General features: G+C 47.0%; 1 protein-coding gene across 3 annotated transcripts in view; it reads right to left on the minus strand.

The window, feature by feature from the left end:
- Nucleotides 1-24224, minus strand: part of CCDC60 (coiled-coil domain containing 60) — a 168901-nt gene that overhangs the window by 71692 nt on the left and 72985 nt on the right. For all 3 annotated transcript variants that reach the window (XM_059140267.1, XM_059140266.1, XM_059140265.1), the window contains exon 2: nucleotides 23661-23740. In XM_059140267.1, coding sequence (XP_058996250.1) covers nucleotides 23661-23740 — 80 coding nt within the window. The remainder of the gene's footprint in view (nucleotides 1-23660; nucleotides 23741-24224) is intronic.

Here is a 24224-nt window from a genome sequence, read left to right on the forward strand (position 1 = left end):
AGAAATATGAGGCTGTAAAACCAGGAGTGGTTCAATGGGGAAAGGCAGAATGACATTAAAATGAACAAACAAGACCGGCAATCCGATTTCGGGGATGTCCTGCTCTCAAAGACGGGAATCGCCTACACGGGAAATTTTCACTTAAGCAAATTTTACTGTTTTCAAAGGATAGCAAAGACATCAAGTTTCTTTTCAGTTCGTGGAGCCTGGAGACTTGGAGAGCCCTTTTCATCTGGCTGGCTCTCGCCTTGCTTTGTCAGCCCACCCAGACATATTGATTTCCGAGAGGGAGAGAGCCAACCTGATGGAGAGAAGGCATCTGAAATGCCATCCTTAAATTCTTGAATTTTCAGGCAACCCATACAGGCAAAAAATTAATAACGCAGCCCCAGTTCACATGCACCCAGCAAATATTTTGCATTTAAATTCCCGCATTAGAATGCCCTGTTTATACAATAACTTAATAAATCTAGCCTGGCTGCCAAATTGACAAGAAGGTGAGAATCATTCATTAAAATGCAAATGCAATTGAGATGAAATTTGGAATACATTTATTACAGCAATTGAACTTCAGTCAACTGTAGTCACAACACAGATTTTGAACTGCCTTTCAGACAAAAGGACGTGTTGTAGTGTGCCCCCCTCCACCACCACCCAAGTTAATATCTTTGTCAGCATGCAAATTAAAGCCATTTCCTGAGTGCTAATGATTTGCAATGGAGGATTTCACTCTTCTTTATAGGACAAGATTGCCAGAGATAAAGGTCAACTGCATACACAAAAGATTGCACTGGTAGCATATTGTGTATACAGCAAATTGACGGCAAACATATTCTGGGTACTTATGGCAACCACATTCTTATTAAATCACACCCGAACATCTCTTTACCGTCCCTGGGTCATTTGCTAATTGTAATGCCCAACAATGGGAGATTTGCCCAGTCAGGATTTTACCCCTCAGATCAAAAGCTTCCATTCGGATCTTGGTCCTGCCTGAATGACTCAGCCCGCAAAGAGGTCCCGTTTGTGGGTCTCGTTTGTGGGTCCCGTTTGTGGGTTCCTTTTGGTCTCTAAAGCACGTGGAAGGAAAACACGGCTGGGACCCGATCGTCTGTGGAGATATCGCCAAGTACCTCCTTTGGTTTTATTCTCTCTGATTCCTTTGCAAAAGTCAGGTGGCATTTCTGAGGCGTGGCACCGTGCACCTGCCCCTAGCGGACACCGTTTGAGGTGGAGGGAGGTAAGACGTAGAGTGTTTCTTTGGCCGCGGGTGAGTGTGTTGTTCAGGAGTCCCTCTAGGGTGGCAAAAAGCAGCGTGTCTCACCTGTCAAACGGGGAGATGACTTCTGACCCCTTGAAGGGGTCATGTCCACCAGCTTCTCAGGAAGCGATGCCAGCTCAACCTCTTCAACAGCCCCTGACTGCCTGCCTTCCTGTCGCCGCCATCTGAGTCAGAAACCGTCCTTCCTTGCCTCTGTTATTCAAAGTGGCTTCCTGGTCCTTTTCCCTTTCTCAGCCTGTGTCTACTTGGATGCCACAGGGTGCTTTCTGAAATGCAGACCTCGCCTGGGTGGCTCAGTCGGTTAAGCCACTGCCTTCGGCTCAGGTCATGATCTCAGGCTCTTGGGATCGAGTCTCGCATTGGGTTCCTTGTCCAGCAGGGAGCCTGCATTTTCCTCTGCCTCTGCCTGCCGCTCTGCCTGCTTGTGCTCGCTCTCTGACAAATAAATACAATCTTAAAATAAAATAAAATAAAATAAAAATGCAGAGATCATCATCATTCCCATCAGAGCACGCCCAACCCTTCCACGGCTCTCCACTGTCCTCAGGACAAAGTCCCGAATCTTCCATGACAGTAAGGCCTGCTGAGATGTGGGCTTTATTTTGAAGGGAAATAGAATATGCCGTCCCCAAATATGCCTCTGTGGCATATTGATGGTTTTGAATTAAGATGATTAGAATTAAGATGATTTTGTTTTAAGATACAGCCAGTGCGAGGAGGACACTCTGACCCTCTTTTGTCCCCCTGAGAGCAGGAAATAAATCTTCCCGGTGTAAGGCACCCTCCATGTACCAGGAGGAAGAGAGGCATCCTTAGTGATGTGGGAAACAAAGACAGAAGAAAACTTACTGACTTTCCTTACGACCTGCAGCCCACGGACATATCCTCCAAACAGGCAGAGTGACATTCCCCCAGGAACTCGACTGCCTCAACATTGATACTTTGCTAAAGCCAAAAGGCAGTCTTAGCCCAACCCCTAAGAACCTGTGAGTCTACTTTAACATATAAAAAATCCTTTGGAAACTTCCTTTATCGCTACTCCCCAGATACATGTTGGCAGTCAACCCTTAAGTATATGACCCACCGATAAACGTCTGAAGGGTCTCATGACTCAGGTTTTATTAGACAACAATACTTTGCCCCTCAAGGTCCTGGAAACGTTGCTTCCAAATTCCTTCGAGAAGACTTACGCTACCCCGAACCCCCTTCCACCCTTAAATGGGCCACTCATGACCCCGGCGCAACTCTTCCCGCCCCGGGGGCCTGTCCCTGTGCTTTTATAAAGCCTCCTTTTTGCACCAAAGATGTCTCAAGAATTCTTTCTTGACCATTGTCTTCAAACCCTAACATCTTTCCTACACCACTTATCACCAGGGAGGGAAAATTCAAGGCCCAGAAGGCTGTGTGAACCGCCCTTGGTGCTTCTCCACTAATTGGCGACCCCAAGCCCAAACCCCTTGCTCTGGTCAGTTCTTCACTGATAGGTTGTTTCTTTGTCCGGAAGGTATAAAAGGTGCCTGCTTTGGGGACTTCTGAGTATCCTATTTCTACAGACACCTGTATATGCAAAATTACATTTTTCCTTTTGCTCCTATTGATCTGTCTCCTGTCAGTGTAATTATTAGGCCTGCCAAAGAACCTAGAAGGGAAGAAGGGAAGAGTTTTCCTGCCCAGCAATCTACAACCTCTTATCCAGCCATTTCTTTGCAACTCGCTACCCCTTTAAATGGCCCCCGATTTTGCTTCTTCTGGCACTACCTTCTGCTTCTTCACTTGGCTGATCGCTACTTGTCCTTCAAGGTTTGGGAAAAATTGTCAGCTGTGGACCCTTCAGTCTCACACTCTCCCCACCCAGCTCAGGGCTGGTTCAAGTCCCTCCTCCAGGCTTCCCCCACCCACCCCTCCTCCTGCTTACGTGCTCCCCGCTGTGCTCATCACCCTCCATGGTGATGGCCTGTCTTTTGGTCTGCTTTTCCTACTAGACCATGGGCTCCTTGAAGACTGTGCCTCACAGAGCAAAGGCGATCTATACTTGCTGGATTTCCTCCTCGGCCTCCTTTCCTTTGTTCTAACGGCAGAACGTGCTGGTTACCTGCCAAATACCCATTTCCCCAGCTTCCTTGGTAACAAACCACATTATCTTGGGCATTTAAATGCCTAGATTAAAAAAAAAAAATCAACGAGAGAACAACAGGCAACACTGTATTGGGAGGGGCTTCTGGGAAACCGCTTTGAAGGGAGTTAACAAGGCGTGGGGGGAGGGGATATGCCCTTCGACCTTTGCCTTCTTCCTTCCTGCTGCCTAAGACTTAGGGGTGATGACTGCAGCCCCAGCAGCTATTATGTGAGTGTGAGGAAACTCTGCAGTTGGAGGCGATTAGTAAGAATAGTGGACTGAAAGACAGATGGAAGCTGGGTCCTACATGATCATGAGGCCTCCATATTTGTACTTCCTCCTGAAGGCGAACCTCTTTTATGTGAGGGAGGTAAGCCTTTACCTCGAGTCCTGGTAGTTCCCAGCTCTGTTCACTATGCTGCAGAATGTGGTCCCAGCTGAGTGTCTCTCTGTCTCTGTCACTTGACTCAATTGTCATGATTCTCACTTTTATTTTTATTTATTTTTTTTTTAAGATTTATTTTCATTTACTTGAGAGAGAAAGAGAACATGAATGGGGAGGGGAAGCCGACTCCCTCTGAGCAGGGAGCCTAAAGCGGGGCTCAGTCCCAGGACGCTGAGATCAGACCTGAGCAAAGGCAGATGCTTAACCGACTGAAGCAACCAGGCGCCCCAAGGTTCCCGCCTTTAAAATACCATCATCCTTGGCTGAAACTCTGCCAAAAGAAGTAGGTCTCGGAGAGTCGCCCTTGAGGGCGTCAGGGCAGTGAGGAACCAGATGTAGGAGGATCTGAACCTGTTAGAGTGAGGACTGGGAGGCAGGGCGGTGGGTGCTGTGGAAGAGAAGCAGCTAGGTTCGGGGAGGAGGAAGACTGTACCCAGCAAGCATCCGAGCGAGGTGCTGAACAAGGGACCCCAACACGCATCATCTCCTTGAATCCTCGCAACACCCCCAGGGACTAGGTAGTTATCCCCATTTTGCCAAGGAGCAAACTAAGGCTCAGAGGGGTCAAATAGTCTAACCGAAGGTCAGTAAGTGGTGGTTCTGGAATTTAAACCCAGATGGTTTGATCCAAAGTGTTGCAGGAGGAACATGCACTGGTTTCGGGAAATGGTCTGTTCTAGTTTAAACTAGTTATGGTTTCCTTGTGTCTCAGTGTCTGTGACTGTGGGTGGGTCATTGTCTCCTCCCCCAGACTCACTTTTCCTCATCTGCATAACTGGGATAAATGAATACCCAGCCTAGGACCGTGCATGAGAAGCAGTTAGCATAGTGCCGGGAACCTGGGAGCTATTCAGTAAATGGTAGCAATCATGGTTTTCATCACCATTGTCATGGTCAAAGCCATGAATGGTTGCTGTTACAACTCTCTTGCTGTGCACACAGCCCGGGGGGGGGGGGGGTTGGTTTGGCTCTAAGCCCTGCCAGGCTTCTAGGAAGTGGCACTTGGTTCAAGTGGCAAGCTTAGGAGGTTCTGTGCTTTGAGGGTGGTGGCAAGAACAGTGTAATTAGACTGCAATTATTTTGGGATTTGGTAAATTGCATTATGCAGTAATTCATTAAAAAAAAGTCCAAGAATCGCCTGCCCATAGTGGTGGTGGCAAAAACACTTGGTTATCATGTAAGTAATGAAATTTATTAAGCTAAAGGGCCCGGGAATTAACCTCTGCTCTGCTGAATAAGAAATTACATGCAGAAACCTTCTAATTATTTTAAGTGGTTTTCTTTTCTGGGTTTTTTATTTAATCTCTATCTCAGATCTTCAGTAATAGGGAAAAAAATGAAGGAAGTGGAAGGGGAAGAGGAGAAAGACAAAGAGGAGGAGGAAAAAGATGGAAAGCATCATCTAAGGGACCCATATCATAGACATGTGGGTGTTTCAGAGGGTGACTGCTGATAACAATGAATTCACATCAGACCTATGGGTTTAGGCGAAAGTGGGATGTACATTAACATCAGTTTAAAAGCTAGGCTTGGGTGCCTGGGTGGCTGAGTGAGTTAAAGCCTCTGCCTTCGGCTCAGGTCATGATCCCGGGGTCCTGGGATCAATATGGGCACCAGGCTCTCTGCTCAGCAGGGAGCCTGCTTCCCTTTCTCTCTCTCCTGCCTCTCTGCCTACTTGTGATCTCTGTCTGTCAAATAAATAAATAAAATCTTTTGAAAAACTAAATAAATTAAAATAAATAAAAAGCTAGGCTCTGGAGCTCCTGGATGGCTCAGTCAGTTGAGCCACCGACTCTTGGTTTTGGCTCAGGTCATGATCTCATGGGTCCTGAGATCAAGCCTTGCCTCAGGCTCTGTGCTCAGCTGGGAGCAGAAGCTGCGGGAGGCGTATTTCATGTATTTCATCATCATAAGGAATTTGAAGGACAGAGAGGGGTCAGGGACTTCGCGGTAAGGTTACCCATCGGGGGCGGAGTGGAGGCCTGCGCCCGTCTTCCTCCCCTGTTCCTTGAGATAATATTGTCTTATCTGACTTGTTATGAAAGCTGAGAAATGAAGAAATAGACATGAAGGCATTTAAAGAAGAGATCGTGCAAGCACAGGTGGCGTTTGGAAACTGGAGATTCCGAAGAGTTTTGTGAAGAGGAAGGATTGGCCCTTCCCGCCTAATCTCAGGATTGCTAATTGCCAGGGCCGCGGTTGGAAAAGCAGGCTCTCTCATCAGGGTAGGGCATATGCCCACATGTACACACACACACACAGGCATGGACTAGGAGGTGAGGAGTGAAACTGAGCTGCAAAGAAGCTGCAGCTCTGTGCAAAAATGTCTCCGGAGTGTGGGCTAAGCGCACTTCCAGAAATGAAATTCCTCGAAGGCTTTCGCCGTATCACACTCACCACCTCTCCTCCACACCCCCTTCCCATTCTTTGGCACGTGATAAGAATATAATACTATTTTTGATGGCCAATATAAAACAAGGCAAGCTGAATCAGTGAGTTTAAAAAAAGAAGAAGGGCCCTGTGGATTATTTGTTTCGTGGTGGAGGTCAGTTCTCTCCTTCTCTGTCTCTAGAATTAGAGACCGGCATTTTCAGGCAACATTTTTCATGGCTCCCAAACTGACTGTCAGTGAGTATTTACCTAATCTAAATCCCTTCACTGCTTACCGATGCCATTTCTATGTTTCCTTCCTGATATCCTTCTTGGACATGGACGGTATACAAGGTGCCATGTGGGGCTGAGGAAGGATGCCAGAATCAAGCTATTTGGCCTTTGTCTTCAGAGAATTTGCATTCTAGTTGGTGTCTGGTGCCAGAACTCCTCCGCCACCCCCCCCAACTACCCTAACTCCCGGTGTCTGCAGCTTGACCTTGGGAATCATTCTTCTACCCCGAGTCAGAAGCTAGACTGAACATTCTGGAGGTGAGAAGACCGCTGGGGAAGCTCCAAACCCTTGATTCGCAAATGAGGAAACAGGCCCAGAGAGGAAGTCTGAGGCAGAGCCAAGACCATGATGGGGTCTCTGGATTCCCAGTTGTCCAATGCAGCGTGTCTAAACCCTCTGTCACCTCAGGCATCACTCGAAGAGCCACAACGCAGGATCTGTTTAGCTGGATGTTTGAAAATCTCAGCAGGACCAAAATGTTTTTGCTTCTTAGCTCTGCTCCTCTGCCATTTTGGTCCTCCCTGGAGCACAGACCCAACTTCGTTGATGTGAGGATGGGCACCTTGTGAAAAGTGCACCGCTCTGCTGTTCTAAGCCCTCCAGTGAGGCTCTGGGGCTCCTGGGTAGCTCAGTCAGTTGAGCCACCGACTCTTGGTTTTGGCTCAGGGCCAAAACCTCAGTGACCCCCTTCTGTCCTCACTGCTCTGTCTCAGGGCTCTACCCCTCTGTGGCACTGAGTACCAAAGTCTTCCCTCCCAGTCGCCATTCTCTGAAATCCGGCTGCCATCTTGTCTCCTCTGGATATCTGCCCCTCCCTCTTCACTGGCCTCCCTGCCTTGGACCTCTTCCCCACCTCTGCCCTTCCCAATATTGTGTATCATCTCCAGACTTCCCAGGGTAGTCCCCTGTGGCTCTGCATGATCTGGATTCGTCCGGGTTCCTTGGCTTCTTCCTTGTCAAGTGCCTCTCTAGTCTTACCAAGCTGCAAGACCATGCTCTTCTCCACCTCAGTGCCTTTGCTCATACGCTCCCCTGCCTGGAATGCTCTTTCCTTCTTCTTCACATGGCTAATTTTACTTTATCCTTCAGAACTTGCTCAGGTGACCCCATCCCACCCCAGAAGTCACCTCTGCTTTTCCCAGGCTGTGTTAGGCTCCCTGAGCTGCTGACTGACCTGTCTGCCCACGCGCTTCCTCTTCCCGCCCTACCAACCAGACTGAGCTCCCCGAGGGCAGGGCCAATTTCTAAATCTCCTCTCCCCCCACCCCAGAACCAGCACAAAGGAAATCCTCATAAAATACCGATTGCATGAATAACTAAATCACTTGAAATTCTTGCATTTCAGAACCTAATTAAATACACGGCGGCTTTCTGGCACCGAACCCCCCACCACAGCCATAGTCTGACGGGGTCTGTGCACGTTCACCTTGGACGGAGCATGCGTTTGGAACCATCTGTGCAGAAGCTGAATCATCCAAACAGGAAAAAGATAAATGGATGCCTTTGAAATATATATACTCTTTCCAACTGGGAGCTAGAATATAGCTGTGTTCTAAGAAGTGAACAAATGAAACAGGCTCCCCGTGTGCCTCTCAGGAAAGTTATTTCTTTAGCTTGTAATGTGGTCTCCGACCTACCTGTGTCAAATGACTACAAGTGGTATTTAAATCCCCAAAAGGCAGGCACCTCCAGCATCTAATATCAGGTGACACAGTATGCACATGTCGTCCCTTGATTGAGTTTTCTGGACTTGGCAAGTTTCCTGTGACCTCGCCGCTCACGCACACGTACCCTCACACACACCGTCCTGCCCCTGGAAGTCGCCTCCGACCCTGTGCCCATCCTGACAGGCAGATGTGGTGAGGGGGACCTGAACTGGCCGTTTTGTCAGAGGACATGGACCAACGCTGTCCCCCAGCCCCCCGCCACCGGCTTCTGTGTGGTTAAAAGGTGCCTGACCAAGGGCTACTCTTTAATGAGTGTGGGTGAGCATTTGCATGAGAGGACTGCGTCTCTTCTGGAAGAAGAAGAAGAAAAACCTGCCAAGTGTCAACAAACAGTTCTACATGCATCCCAATTAGGGTGATTTCTGGAAGGGAGCAGAAGCCCACCGCAGCTCCGTTTCTAGGCAACTGCCATTAGGAGTTCGGGAATGTGGGTAAGTGTGCATGTGCCGGAGTCTAATGTGCCTCGTCCCGCTCCTGTCACCTCCCCACCTTCCTTCTTGTCTGTTGGGCTCCTCGCATTTAGAAGCGAATTACGGCTTTTGGAGGGGGAGGGCAGAAGAAGTTAAATATCCTTGAGGGCCAGAACCTTGGGGAGGACTAAGGCTTGGCAAATCATCGGAATGCCAGCCATGAGGTCCAGAGCACTTTCTAAGGGTCATACTGGGTCCTTGAGCCTAACCCGTGTTAGCGCACCGCATCCTTCAGTAGCCCTACGAGGCCGGCACTATCATTTTGAAGATGGGGAAACTGAGTCTCACAGAAATGGAAGCCACTGGCCTAAAGTCGCCCTACAAGAAGGTGGCAGTCTCGGTCTGGTCTGTCTAGACTGTCTAGACTGCTGTGCTGTCCTGCTGCCCTGTTGGCACACAGGCGCCGAGAAGGCAGAAGCTGGGCACAGCCTCTGGAGGGAGTTCGGTCTGCTTTCAGTTCGGAGATAAACTGGTTGACTTTTTTTTTTTTTCCCCCAAGGAATGCAGACCCTACCCGACCCCACAATACACAACAGGTAATGCATTGTGCTTAATGACTAAATGGGACGGGGTGATGGTTCTTCATGGACCTGCCAGCCTGCACATAAAAAATGCATTAGCAGGCAGAGAGAGGCTTTTTCTAGAACACACCAGCCATCTCCAGAGCCCTCCGGGCGTATAATTCGAAACAAACCCCAGACAATGGAATAAAGCACAAGACCACCTGCCTGCCATCTCTGGACCCACGTTCTCCTGCCTGATGGATGGTGGGGTTGACTTGCTGGAGACAGGGAACACTCCTCAGGAATTCACAGCGGCTGTTCCACTAAGCAGGACAAGGGCGTGGGTCTGAGGCGTGGTGCTGCAGGGGTGCTGCTGTTCCCGTCACTGTTTGGTCCCCAGAGTTAAGCTGTCATCTCTCATCTTCCCCTCACCTTTGAGACAACCTGACCTCAAGTCATAGTCTGGTGCCTGACACAGAGCAGGAACTTGGTAAGGGATATCTGTAGTCACCCAGCCTTCCAGGTCCTGTCCTGACTGTGACCATGTGCATAATATTTTCTCTACCTCCCCCTGCTCCCTCTTTCTGTTTTATTTGGCCTTTTCCTATTCACTTTTCTAGGCCAAACACTCCCAGTAAGTACAAACTCAAAGACCTCCAAGCGTATTGCAGGTAAAGGTACATGAGCCCGAACAGACTCCTTTTTAAGGCTGTATCTAGTCTGTGAACCACCAGAGACACTTTTACCAATAATCTGCTCTGTGGTTCATTCTCTCTCTCTCTCTCTTTCAATCCATACACATACTTCCTCCCCCAAGCCCTGAGAGCTCTTTAAACTCTTATTTTTAACTATGACTACCAATAAAGAGCTGCTCAATTGTACAACCCCAGGGGCATTATCAACATTGTATTCTACAAATGGTATTTTGGGGGCACCATTCCCCCCAGAGCACACATTGTGAATGGTGCCCCTGGAATTGTTCAAGGGGGCAGAACCTGCTCTGAACATATACTGCCTCCCTGCGAGTCCCTGAGCCCCTGAAGAAGACCTTCAGGTAAAGTCCACAGGATCTAAGGGTTGCTTTGCAGTTACCGTGCACTTTGGGCTGTCTCAGGGCAGGGATGGGGATTCAGAGTCCTGCTGTACGTGGTTGTTTGGATCTTACTTTATTGAATAGACTCTTGCAAAAGCTCTTCTTATTTAAAGAATTATCTTGCAAGGGGTTCCTGGCTGACTCAGTCAATTAAGCACCCAACTTTTGATTTTGACTCAGGTCATGATCTCAGGGTCATGAGATCGAGCCCTGCATCCAGCCCTCCATGCTAAGTGTGCAGCCTGCTTAAGAGTCTCTCCCTCTGCCCCTCCCCTGCTTGTGCTCTCTCTCCTTCTCTCTCAAAAACAAACAAACAAAAAAAAGATGAGGGGGAGAGAATTATCTTGCAAAATAATGTTCTGATTGATTTCTTCAATTTTGCAGCCATATGCTGCCAGGAAACTCTTGTTGGGAGCTAACTGACCCAGAATGATTCCTAAAGCTAAACATGCAGTTAGAGGTGCTGAAGGGCCAGGCCATTAAACGGCCCCCATGGGACTGACAGAGCAGCACCAAGACATTCAGAAATCCCTGACCCTCAAACTTTTTGTCTGCCTTAGACACACCCTGCGAGAACTTGCTGGAACATCATTAGACACTTCTCAGGCTGTTTGATGTGGCTGTCCTGGATTTTTTCAGCTCAGGGCAGGAAAGTGCTGCTGTGAGCATTCTTGGTGACTTTGTTCTTGTTTTTTGTGGGAAATTTTGAGAGGATGAAGTCCGGGTAATTTTCTAAGGAGCCCCCCTTATCTTGTGGTGTATGACAAGGTGTGGCTGTGGTGGGGTTTGATTTTGGAGAAACATTTCACTTCACCTCTTTGGCCATATATGAAGATGATTTATATGACGTATCTGGGCTCCTCCATAGGGAAAAAATTGTATTCTCTCTGTAAATTTTTTTTTTCCCAAAAAAGGGCCTGAAAATGGCTTTAGTCAGACACTTGGGCAGGTTCCTTAATATTGAACAGGAATAGAGCATCTTAGAGTCCCTAAAGGTAACCTTCCATGAGTAGGTAAACTGATTGGGACAAGGAGTCTAATGAAACCCGGTGGGTTTTGAGAGCTATGGTGATGGGATCAGAGAGATGTCAGCAAAGAATGGCCAGTATGGTCTGTGAGGTATTGGAGGACCCATTCTCTACAACGACACCTTGTGGTAGCAAAGAGCAATGGCAGCAGAGGATGCAGTGAGCCTAGCTTGCTTCTCCTCTGGGTATCCAGAGGTAACCAGTAAATCTCTGTTTGTTAGACAACCCAAAGAGGGAAAGTGAAGCTCCCAGAGCAGACACTTGACTTCCTGAGACACCTCCTGTGATGGCTAACTGGAAAAATAAAAGAAGTGGGACTTAAATCTGTAGCCTCTTTTGTATTACAAAACAGGGTCTGATGATATTGTAACTTATTTTGCTCTTGAGGATGGGATTTGTGGGTGTGGAGGAGGGACGTAGGCTGGTTCGGTTGTTATCCATCCTTTTCTCTTTCCACTCATTCAAGCAGCTTACTCCACTTCCAATCAAAGTAATAGTAATAGGAAAAACGCTAATAACGATAAGAGCCAACGCTTACTGTGGCGACTCTATTCTAAGTGCTTTCTATGTGCTGACCAATGTTATCTTAAAAACAGTGTCCAAGGGACGCCTGGGTGGCTCAGTTGGTTGGACGACTGCCTTCGGCTCAGGTCATGATCCCGGAGTCCCGGGATCGAGTCCCGCATCGGGCTCCCAGCTCCATAGGGAGTCTGCTTCTCCCTCTGACCTTCTCCTCGCTGATGCTCTCTCTCACTGTCTCTCTCTCTCAAATAAATAAATAAAATCTTTTAAAAACAGTGTCCAAAAGGGATCCAGGTAGCTCTTTTTCTCTCAAGGTTAAGAGTAAACTATAGCATCCTTAATTTCTTACAAGTTGCATGCTCTCCAGCACCTGGGTTTCCAATCGGACGGGAATGAGACATTTCCGGGTCCCCTCACAGGTGATCAGAAAGTCTGACCTAAACAGTGGTCACGCAGTCTGGATGAGGGATACACACTGGCCATCAGGAGTAGTGGCTTTTCTGGTTGTATTGTGTATTTAACACTTAAGCAATCCAAGTGCCAGACATGTGCATTTTGACTCATTTTATTTTCATAACTGCCCTCGGAAGGAGATTTCATTATTCTCCTCATTTTACAGATGAGGTCAATGAGACTCCAAGATTAGGTCACTTGCCCATATATAAACACCTTATCGGGGGCCAAGCCAGGATTTCCGCAGGCTCCAAAAGTCACGAAGCCCTAAACTATCTGTCGGTACATTAGATCAGGTGAAGGGTGGGTGCCCGGGAAACCAGTTTTAAAGATGTTTCTTGTTCTTATCCACTTCTGGAATAGAGTCATGAGTAAATTAATACCTGTGGAAATATATTTACAAGCATTAATTTTGGAATAACAGGGTTTAAGCTGCCTGCTATTTTTTATTATTGTTATTGTGTTGTGCTCCTGTGGGTTGTGGGTTGGACGAATGACAGAGTGTCACTTTTCTCACAGTGGGCTCTCTCGTGGTTTTGGGTCAAGCATCCCAAGTGCTGCGCCCAAGCACTGTTCAGGTGTTCTGCGATGAACTTGGCAAACCTGTTTCTGGCTTTTTAATGCAATTTTGTCTTCTTTCACTTTTAAGTGAAATCATGACTGCAGCATGTCAATAAACACTAAGAGAAAAGACCCAGGCAGAGACGTGGTCGGAGGCTATAGTCTGTTTCCGGAAAATTGGAAGTTTTCACTTGCATCGCAAAGGGTGAATGGAATATAGCCCCCGGGAATAGGCTTATCTGGGCACAAACAGTCTGGTTCATCTAATGTGAACCGTCACTTCCGGGAGGTGGGGGCTGGGATTACAGGAAGTGCTAAGTAGGACAAGTATTTTATGTGAAGAATCCCGGGGCTGGGAAATGACCTCACTGATGCAGGCTGGCTCTGCCTGTGGCTCAGCTGGATGTGGCCAGTAAATTTAGGGGGGGTCATATTTCACGAATACTTTACGTTTTCATTGTGCTTTCCATAAACTGCTGTTATTGGCTGCTGGAGACGATGCTAAAGGGAAAACGGGCAGAGCCATGTCTCATATTTTCACCCTCTTACCCTGTAGTTCTTGCGTTTCTCTCATTTCTTAAGAGGAGCTCATTATGTATCAAACATTCCCGAGTTAGCTACTTTTTAGCAACTGAAACACATTCTAAGTGTAATGACTTCTGTGAAGGGTCCAGAACCTCAAAGCTGCTGGCATGCTTTAAGAGTTTATCCTAAAGGGGGCGCCTGGGTGGCTCAGTGGGTTAAAGCCTCTGCCTTCAGCTCAGGTCATGGTCTCAGGGTTCTGGGATCGAGCCCCACATCGGGCTCTCTGCTTAGCGGGGAGCCTGCTTCCCCCGCCCCTCTCTCTGCCTGCCTCTCTGCCTACTTGTGATCTCTCTTTAAAATAAAAAAAAAAAAAAGCCTCTGCTTTCGGCTCGGGTCATGATCCCGGGGTCCTGGGATCAAGCCCTGCATTGGGCTCTCTGCTCAGCAGGGATCCTGCTTCTAGCTCTCTCTCTATCTGCCTGCCTCCCTGCCTACTTGTGATCTCTGCCTGTCAAAAAAAAAAAAAAAAAAAAAAAAAAAAGAGTTTATCCTAAGGAACTAAAGTAACAATGATCTAACTCTGAATATATCCATCTCAGCATTGTTTATATAATGGGAACAAATGGAAAACATCGAAGTCCAGCAGCAGGAAATGGGTTGGATAAATTATGCTATATTCTTACAATGGAATATTATACAGCCATTAAGATGGTTGGTACGCTTGAGTGGATATTTGATATTGAAGAATGATTGCTGTTTTTTTGATGCAGTGATGTTATTGTGGTTGTGGTTTTAAAGAAGAGTCCTTCTCAGGGTGCCTGGGTGGCTCAGTGGGTTTAAAGCCTCTGCCTTTGGCTCAGGTCATGATCCCAGGGTCCTGGGATCAAGCCCCACATTGGGCTCTCTGCTCAGCAGGAAGCCTGCCTCCCCCTCTCTCTTTGCCTGCCTCTCTGCCTACTTGTGATCTCTCTCTCTGTCAAATAAATAAATAAAATCTTTTAAAAAAAAAAGAGTCCTTCTTGAGATAGTCATTTAAATATTTACAGATAAAATAACATACTTCAGAATAATGAGGGAAGATGATATATAAATGAAAAAAATTGGCTATGAGTTGATGGCTATTGATCTTAGAGGTTAATTATATTATTCTGTCTGCCTTTATGGCTATTTAAACATTTTTATACTAAAAAGCTTATTTTCATACTAAAAAGCTTAAAAAATGAAGTTGGACATGTGTATGTGTTGACTTAGAAGTTGTTCATAATCTGTTGCTAAATAAAAAATCAGGTTACCAAATGGTATATGCGGAATGGTTCTTTTCCCTTATAAAAATTACATGTCCATATAGAGAAATATTGGAAGTGGATAGGCCAGAATATGAATAATCGTTCTTCAGTGATGTAATCATGTGTGTGCATGATTCTATTACTTATTTATGTCTACTGGCTTGTGTTTTCTAGTGTTTCAGGATTGACTTATTTGTGTATTTTTTTAAAGTTCTTTAAAATACAGGGCTTGGGATTTAGGACGTGTCTTCTAAAGCTGACCATATGCCAGCTCTGTGAGCCCACAATTCCACTTTTAGGTATATTCTCACCAGAAATACACCTGTTCAGTGAAACACATGTATAAGAATGTTCGTCGCAGCTCTGTTCATAATAGTCTCAAAGTGGAAACCACCCAAGTGTCCATCAGCACTGAAATGGATACACCGTGCTATCTTCACAGGATGGAAACTAGATAGAAATTGAGAGAGAGAGCGTGCGCAGACTCTATCCATATTTCTTTGTGAGACAGTGGGGATAAAACTCAGAATCATGTTGAGTGGAAGCAACCAGATGCTGTGAGAGTGCCAAGTATATACAATTTCCTTCATGTAAAGTTCAAAACAGGATCAGCTGATCTCCGTCTTAGAAGTCAGGATGGTGACTGTGGGAGGCAGGGTAGGGTAGTTAGTGACTGGAGGGGACACGAGGAGGCTTTCTGGGGGCCCTTGGTAATGTTCCTTTCCTTAAGGTGGGTGTGGGTAACCTGGGTGTGTTCGCTTTGTGAAAGTCTGTTGAGCTGGAGGCTTAATGATTTGTGTGCTTTCCTGTATTATGTCATATTTCAATAAAAATTTCCAAAAAAGTTACAGGGCTTAATGCATGCAGCGTCTGCTCTAAGTGGTGGATGAGTGCTTTATTATGTAGCCTGTGGTTACATCCATTAGAGTAATGGCTTGTTCAACAATCCCCATAGGAAGAGATTTAAAATTAATATGGAAATCCAGTACTAACCGCTAATTTGCAGTCTCCACTTATGAACTGTCCATCTTGACTCCCCTCATCCCCAATCATATTTGCTCCAGCTCTCCCTAAAACCCGACCCTCCAAGGTTCAGAACCTGGGCTTGGGTGTGATGTTCCTCATGTCATGCTGAGCTCGGCCTGGAGCCCCCTGACTGGGGACTGGGAGGAATCCATGAGATCATGATCGTATTATAACATATGCAATGCCCACTCTGGCGCTCTGAGAAATTGGGCAGTCACAGTTATTCAGGGTACATGGGTGATGTAACATATACCGCTACCGTTTATCAAGCACTTACCATGGGTAAGTGACAGGCACTGCTCTAAGTGTTTCCCATGTATGAACTCATTTAATCCTCACAGGAGCCCTACGAGAGGGGGGAAGTATTTATGCAATGCCCACTCTGGGGCTCCGAGAAATTGGGCAGTTTGTTCATCACGACGTGGCTTATATGTGGTGCCTTTGAATTCCCTGGTCTCATCTCTGTTCTTAGAGCATTAGAAGGGCAAAGGGAGGGAGTGAAGTACAACAGGAGATCTGATACGTGTCGTCTCCTTTTGTCCTCATCAAAGAAATATTTGGAAGGAGGCATGGATTCATCCTACAGATGAGAAACTGAGGTTGGGGGAGGTAAAATGACCAGAGCAGGGTCACTCCGTGGACAAGGAAGACAAGACTGGGATGTCTTTTTTTTTTTTTTTTTTTTTTTTTTTTGGTCTGTATTACGATGATTTCACAAAACCAGCTGAAAAACCAAGACTACCCTTTACTGGTTTATTCTGACATTCCTCACCCATATCTGCTCTCGCAAACGTGAAGTAGGTCTTGTTAGCCCTGTACCCCATACCACAGGTAAAGCAACCGAGGTCTAGAAAAATGAATTGATGTATTCATGGCCACTTAGCTAATAACTGGTAGAGCTGGGATTTGAACCCACCACTGACTCCAAAGCTGATGGATTTTCTGATTGTATTATTGTAATTGATCTTACTGATTGTAAGCCCTCCAAGCCTAGCTAGAAGACTGAGCACCTTGCCAGCCATCAGGGAAATAATTTCAGAAAACAAGGTTTTGTGCAAACCTTTATGTAACCAAGGGTTCAAGATATTTGGATACTTAAATTTGAAAACATGGTCTTATAGTCAAATTCTTTTTTATGTGGGATCCTCTGAGGTAGCCCTAGCCCCAAGACAAAGAATTAAAAAGATATTTACCCTCAGTGGAGAGCAGCACAAGAAAAGCAAAGAAAATTTGCCCTGGAACTATGGTTAACTAGACGTGTCAAAGAGACACGAAGACATCAGTAACAGAGAAAAAAATGGGCAGGGCCTCTGGGTCACATTCAAGATGATAAAAATGCAATTAACTTGAGCCAGGTTCCTCCAGCCCACAGCAGTGACCTACCCGTTGGGTATGCGGCTTTTTTTTTTTTTTCTTTTATCAGTTCTGGCCTAAGGATGTGGGGCCAAGTGCTTGCCTTTATGGAACAGGTCGGGGACTCACTAATATCCACGCGCTGGCTGCAGGGTGTGGGGGTGAGGGGACATGGGGGGGAGGACTAAGGTCTTCTTTGAATGATTCATGAGGTGCAGTTCAGAAGCCTTAACTTTGCCTACATCCAAGACATTGACCTGCATATAAATCCATGATCTTGAATAATTCTGGGGCTTTGAGGTAAGTCTCAAGTCAGGGGGAGGGGTCAGGGGAAGAATCAGAACTTCTAAACGAAGAAGTTCTGAGTTCCAGGTTCTGGACATGGAAGTCCTGGGTGTTGAATGGTGAGATGCCGAAGTTACTGAGAGCCGTCCGTCAGTGGACGTCTGAGGTCAACAATAATTCTTCATACTATTTAGGTTCCCTGATTAAAAATCAGCCTCAGGGCGCCTGGGTGGCTCAGTTGGTTAAGTGACTGCCTTCAGCTCAGGTCATGATCCCAGAGTCCTGGGATCGAGTCCCACATCGGGCTCCCTGCTCCTTGGAGAGTCTGCTTCTCCCTCTGACTTTCTCCCCTCTCATGTTCTCTCTCACTGTCTCTCTCTCAAATAAATAAATAAAATCTTTAAAAAAAAAAATCAGCCTCATCCATAAAGGGATTTGAGTGAGGTCTGTTCCTCCTGTTGGTCTCTTCTGTGCCAACCCTCAAATCGAATCAACAAGGTGTCATTATAGACACCAAAGCCTCCTTTTGAATCTTTTAGTTTAGAGATGACAAATAAATTACGTTCTGGGTAGCAACGCTAATCAGTAGGGCTGCTTGTCTGGGGTGCTGGGTTGCAAGGATTTTCAAAACCAAATCTGGGCTCAAATGAAGAATGCTGTGATCCACTAGCAATGTCTGCCTTGGTTGGACACAGGAGAGAGAAGTGGGGGTATGTCAGCCACAGAGCTATCATCCTGGATCTAACTTTCAATTAAATTATTAGTCTCATCTCTTCTTGTTTCAGAAAAAAAAAAAAAGTTGGGTGACTTACTGTACCTACCAACTCAGACACAAACCATATCTCAAAATGAATATCCCTTATTGAACACTGTCAGCTCATAAAGAATTAATTCATCCCATCAACAAACCTTTACTTGGGGACCATGACAGCAGACGTGTATAGTGTAGACTATGATAGATCTTACGTCCTAGTGAGGGAGGCAGAGATGTAAACAAGTCATTGGAACACCTTGACCCAGCTCTTCCTTTGTCGCTCACATCTGATCCATTATCCAGTCCCGGGCTCCAAATAAATCCTGAATCCATCCACTTCCCTCCAGTTCACTGCTATTTGTCTGCCAGGCCATTGTCAACTCTTACAACCCTTCAGCTGGGCCCTACGTAGTGGATGGAATGTTTTCTGAAACATCAGATCATAGGGGCGCCTGGGTGGCTCAGTGGGTTGAAGCCTCTGCCTTCAGCTCAGGTCAGGATCTCAGGGTCCTGGGATCGAGCCCCGCGTCGGGTTCTCTGCTCAGCAGGGACCCTGCTTCCTCCTCTCTCTCTGCCTGCCTCTCTGCCTACTTGTGATCTCTGTCTGTCAAATAAATATATAAAATCTTTTAAAAATAAATAATAAATAAATAAATAAATAATCAGATCATAATCTTCTCTTGTTCAGGGCCATTCAGTGGGTTCTCATTACATTTAGGCCAAGACTCAAATGCTCACCATGGCCTATGTATGAAGCCCGAGGCCCATCTCTCCAAGGTCATTCACTGCTTCTCTCACCCTCTCTCACTCAGCTCCAGCCCCTCTGGATTTTTCTCTGCTTCTCCAACACTTCCAGCTTGTTCCAGCCTTGGCACACATCCCCTTACTGTCGTCTGGAATCCACCCGTGGTCTTCTACCTCTCTTCCTCCTGTATCTTTATGGGAATGGTTCTTTCTCTCTCTCTCATCGTACAGATGTCAGCCCAAGACCCCCTTTACAGAACGGCCTCCTCTGCTCACTCTCGCTCAAGTAGAAGCTTTCTCTCCATCGCCATGCTATGCCCAACATCTTGTTGTTGTTGTTGTTTTAAGATTTTGTATATTTATTTGATAGAGATCACAAGTAGACAGAGAGGCAGGCAGAGAGAGAGGAGGAAGCAGGCTCCCCGCTGAGCAGAGAACCCGATGCGGGACTCCATCCCAGGACCCTGAGATCATGACCTGAGCCGAAGGCAGAGGCTTAACCCACTGAACAACCTAGGCGCCCCAACACCTTGTTTTATATTCTCATAATATATAGCCAACACACCCCCCAAATCCTGTTTAAGCACTTGATAACTTGTTTGCTGTCTTTGCCCCATTTTAAGGCACATCATTGCCCCTTATTCACCGAGGACAGGAATTTTGACCGTTGCGTTCACTGCCATGACTCCACTGTATGCGGTGATGTCTGGTTACATATGGAAGTACCTGATATTCAATATTTGTTGAAGAAAATGAGCACAGAAAACTAAGGAGAAACCAAGAAGTGCCTGACCTCATACAAAAAAAAAAAAAAAAAAGTTTCTTCCTTTGCCAAAATTCCACCTTTGTTCTTTTTGTTTTTTTAAGAGCAGCAGCCAGAGAGAGAGAGAGAGGAGGAAGCAGGCTGAGCAGAAAGCCCGATGTGGGGCTTGATCCCAGGACCCCGGGATCATGACCTGAGCTGAAGGCAGAGGCCTTAACCTACTGAGCCACCCAGGCACCCCCACCTTTGTTATTTCTAACAGCCTTGCTTCAGCCATCTGCCAAGTGCAGCTAGAAAACAGCATCTCAAGCCTCAAAAACACTTTTGTAATCTGTGCCCTGCTGGGGTCTGCAGGGGCTCATGGGGAGGGGAGTGATTTATCACCATTTATTTGCTATTGCCTGTATACCCAACTAAACTTCGCCATGGGCAACTCCTGGCTTCAGGTCAACGTGTTAGTTGCAGAGTTGTTTATTTTACTTAAAACTCTCACAATAAAAAGCGCCAGCAGCTTTGGAAGAAGATATGCCATTGGCTGCGCGAGTCACCCAAGAACGGGGCATGTGCAGGCCGGTGCTCCAGGTTGTCGACTTCCACTAGGATGCAGCATGTAAGCGCTTAGCGTGTTGCCTCGTGCCACAGACGTCTGGCGGAGCGGGTGAGCAGGAAAGCAGTTAGACTTTTATTCTTTTTAGCGTCATGTTAAACTGGCCATGAAACTGGGGATGGTGCAGCTGAATTATAAGAGGGCTGAAGTATTAAATAAAATCTAAGAGGTAGTCAAGGTGTTTGGTTCATGGTGAGCTGACGTCTAATAGGAGGCGAAGCTGGTCTGAAACACAGTAAGTGGAAAAGACAACATCTCCTTTGCTAATAATTCGCCTCATTTAGTCCTGGGAGATGGGCATGCTGGGTTTGTGTCTCTCGGAGAGATGATTTCCCCAGCAAAGCAGGGTGTTTCCCACTGAAGGGGGCATGCTGTTGCCTTAAATGTCAGTGGGATCCGGGAGTGTGGCCAGATGGAACGTTTTATTGTCGTTTCTCGTTTTCTTGCTCGTGGCTTTTCTGCCTGGCCTCTTCCCCATTCTCTTTCATGTCCTGCAGGTGGACAGGCTAAGCCTGTCCAATGAGGACGTTCAATCCTAGCGAGTCTCAGAGCCGTGGTAAATGTGTCTGGCTGGAGTGACAGGCTCAGCTTGCCAGTTCAAGTGTGGCAGGAAAGCCACTGTCTTCATCACCTTTTGACGAAACCCCTATATGCTGCTGGATTAATAGAAAATTCAACCCGGGTCATTTTCGGGGGACCTGTCCCCAGGGATAGGCGGGAGAATGCTTAAGGATCCTCTCTCTGGGTGAGGGGGGACAAATAAACCCTGATTTGTGGCGTTTGTGGATTTCTGTGCCATCAGTATTTCCCCGGGGGCTGATTCTGAGCCTCCAATGTGATGTCCGTAAACACGGAGCTGGGAAGTCATTTATAGGATTTCTTGTTACGCGGCGCGCCCACCGGTGCCGTAGCCAGAAATAACGTCAGGAGTACACGTAGCAGTGAAATGTACAGAACCATCAGGAAGTGATGGGTTTGGGGGTCTTCGTGACCTTTGTTTTAATATGATGTATTTAATTGTAAGTTTATATAATTTTTAACCATAGCTGTGTTTAATAACGGGTTTGCAAATTTCCTGAACACTTAGCGCCCTGTTTGGGTTACAAGCTGGCTCGACACGGCTTGTGGTCCTTCTTGGTCTGGATCAAGTCTCAGTAGCTGGAACTTACATAGATCAAGCCATCTGGTGGTACCTTTAGTGATCAACTGTCTGTCTACAGGATACAGATGATTGTAGAAACTGTCATTTCTCAGACTCTAGAGATACTGGTAGGCACTTGCAGCTGGTGGTTTGGGTTAGAATCATCTACATTAAGGCTGATCATAATTAGCTGGTAAGAACCAACCCGGTCATAATGGTTGTATGGCCAGGGTCTGATGTGATTCATTGACACCCATGACGTACGGTGGTTCTGTATTTCGAACCTTGCTTCTGATCCAAATTCTGTGCTGCATTGCCTGATTCCTTCTGGAGCCTGAATATCCTCCAGTCGTGACCGTGGGTCAGAGTCCAGATCCCTGCTGAGGCGCTTATCCTCTGTATGTGATTCTCTTTCTTTGCTGCCTGTCACAGATGCTCTCCCCATTCAGGAGACTCTTGACTTCCTGACGTTACCTCTCACCATTCCCTTGGGGCCCCAAGTTTCCCAAGGCATCAGTCTCAAAAGCCCTCTAGCCTGGGTTCAAACACCGTAGAGGCCAATATGTCCACCACTAACAGACGAGTCCTTGTGGATCTCAGCCCTCAATTCTGAGGCCCAAGTTCATTCATATGCTGTCCTTGAGCTCAACTCCCCGTGAGGTCTGAGACTGGGGTCCATCACCTCTTGAGCTGGTGACATTCTCTGCAGGATTATCTCAATATTGACTGTTCAGTGAGTCTGCTTGGGCTGTCATCATAGAATGTCACGGACTGAGGGACGTTAAAAACAGACATTTATTTTTTCTGTTTTGGAGCCTGGAAACTCAAGATCAAGGTGTCGGTAGGATTGGTTTCTCCTGAGGGCTTCTTCCTTGGGTTGTGGACACTACTTTCCTGATATTCCTTCCTCTTCTAATAAGGACACCAGTCCTGACGAATGAGGAGCCCATCTCTGTGACCCCACTTAACCTAATTACCTCTTTAGTGATCTTGTCTCCAAATACAGTCATTGGGGGTTAGGGCTGCAACATATGAATTGGGGTGGGGGGGCAACACAATTCATTCTGAAACAACCACGGAGTGCTTGGAATTTGTGGGGTTCAAACGGACATGGCCCTACACATAAATTCATCACTTCTCTCTTTGCATCATTTTGTCACTTTTCTTCTTGTATGAAAATGGAATATAGTAGTTCATTAATATTTTTTATATCGACAGCATGAGAAATGAGAACGCTTTGGCTATCTTGGGGCAAATAGAATACGGTATTAGAAGGACTATCGCCTGTTTCTTTTTGCTTTTTTAAAAACAGTGTGGCTGCTCAAAAATTTGAAATCCCATGCACAACTCGCATTACTTTTCTGCTGTGCAGAGAGTGGCGATACCTGCCTTTGTCCCTTCGTGCCGTTCCTCCTGCCCACCGTCCATGCCCACACTGCCAGGCTCCTGCCGGGCTCAGCCATCCAGTCTCGTCGGCTGTGCTGCACGCTGGGGAAAGTGTGGAGACGCAGGCGGGCAGTGGAGACCGACGTTTTCAGAGGAGGGAGATGAAACAAGGAAATGTGTCACCCTGACTGTCTGTGGTCTGGCTCAGAATGGGAGACAAGTAAGAGAGACGGGCTGTCCACTATGCCTGTATGACCCCCTCTTCACACATCCTTGTGAGAGTCTCTGTCCCTTACTCTGTCTCCAAGTGCTTTGCCAACAGTCCCATGTATGTCCCCACCTTGGAACATTCTAGGTCCCAGAACAGAGTTAAGGGGCGAGAGAGAGAAAGAGCTCAGCTCACCACCCAGAGATGACGAAGATACGGTCCTGGACCTCGGCTGGTCCACACTGTCAGTACAGGAAGGGGCTGGGCAGTGCGGTGGCAGAGGGCGGGCGATGGAAAGGGACGGCTCTGGTTTAAGGCTACGCAAGGGGGCGCTTTATATACATTATTTCATCCGGACCTTCTGGCGATCACATATTCTATTAATTTTACAGGCGAGAACACAGACACTCGGGAAGGTTGTCTGACTCTGGGCTACCATGCTGTGGCCTAAAGTAGAAAGGAGAGATTTTTCTGGAGCACTGGGAGCTCTCCCGAGTTGGATTCAGGTCTAGGAAGGAAAGCAGAAGGAAATTCTAGGCAGGGACTGACATGAGCAGAGGTGCAGCCATCAGCCCAGTGTAGGCACTCCCCAAAAATTCCAGCCGAGGGCTACTCTCCTGCAAGTCTTCTGCTGAACATTTAGGCTTGGGGCTCAGCAAGAACTTGGAAGGACCCGCCCCCCCCCCCCCCCCGTTATTCCCTGATGGCCTCACTCACCGGCTTCGTGCAAGGTCTTTTTTGAGGTTTATTATTTCCTTGTCCATATACTTGATGCTCCTCATTGGCTTGTCTGGCACCTGATGGGAAGGCAAGAAGTAAAAGATAAAAGTGTTAGTATAACCCTTACAAACAGAGCCGGGCTTCAGGAAGCCCGTGCGTTCATCTGAGATCTCTGACCAGGTTGAAGGGGTGCTGGGTGGCACAGTGACCTTCTCTACACCAAGAGGGGCCACGTACACAGTGGAACTAGCAAGAGCTTTGGAGACAGACCCGAGCTCTGACCCTAGTTCTGTCTTGTGGCTGGCTGTGTGATCTCGGACAAATTACTCGACATCTCTGGGCCTCAGTTTCTTCCACAGAATGGAGGAGTAATTTTTACGTTGTTGTGACAAGTAAATTCATTGCCACATTCCTGACTCATAGCAAGCATCTGATACATGGAGGCTCTCATTAGCATCATACTCAAAATAAAGCGAAGAACTAAATGTTAGTAGTCGTTGTTGGTCACAACACATGCGCTCCTTGATACCCATCACCCGGTTACCCCATCCCCCCGGCCCC

Source organism: Mustela lutreola, chromosome 11 (assembly GCF_030435805.1).
Source record: "Mustela lutreola isolate mMusLut2 chromosome 11, mMusLut2.pri, whole genome shotgun sequence".
In the NCBI taxonomy this organism is placed as follows: domain Eukaryota; kingdom Metazoa; phylum Chordata; class Mammalia; order Carnivora; family Mustelidae; genus Mustela; species Mustela lutreola.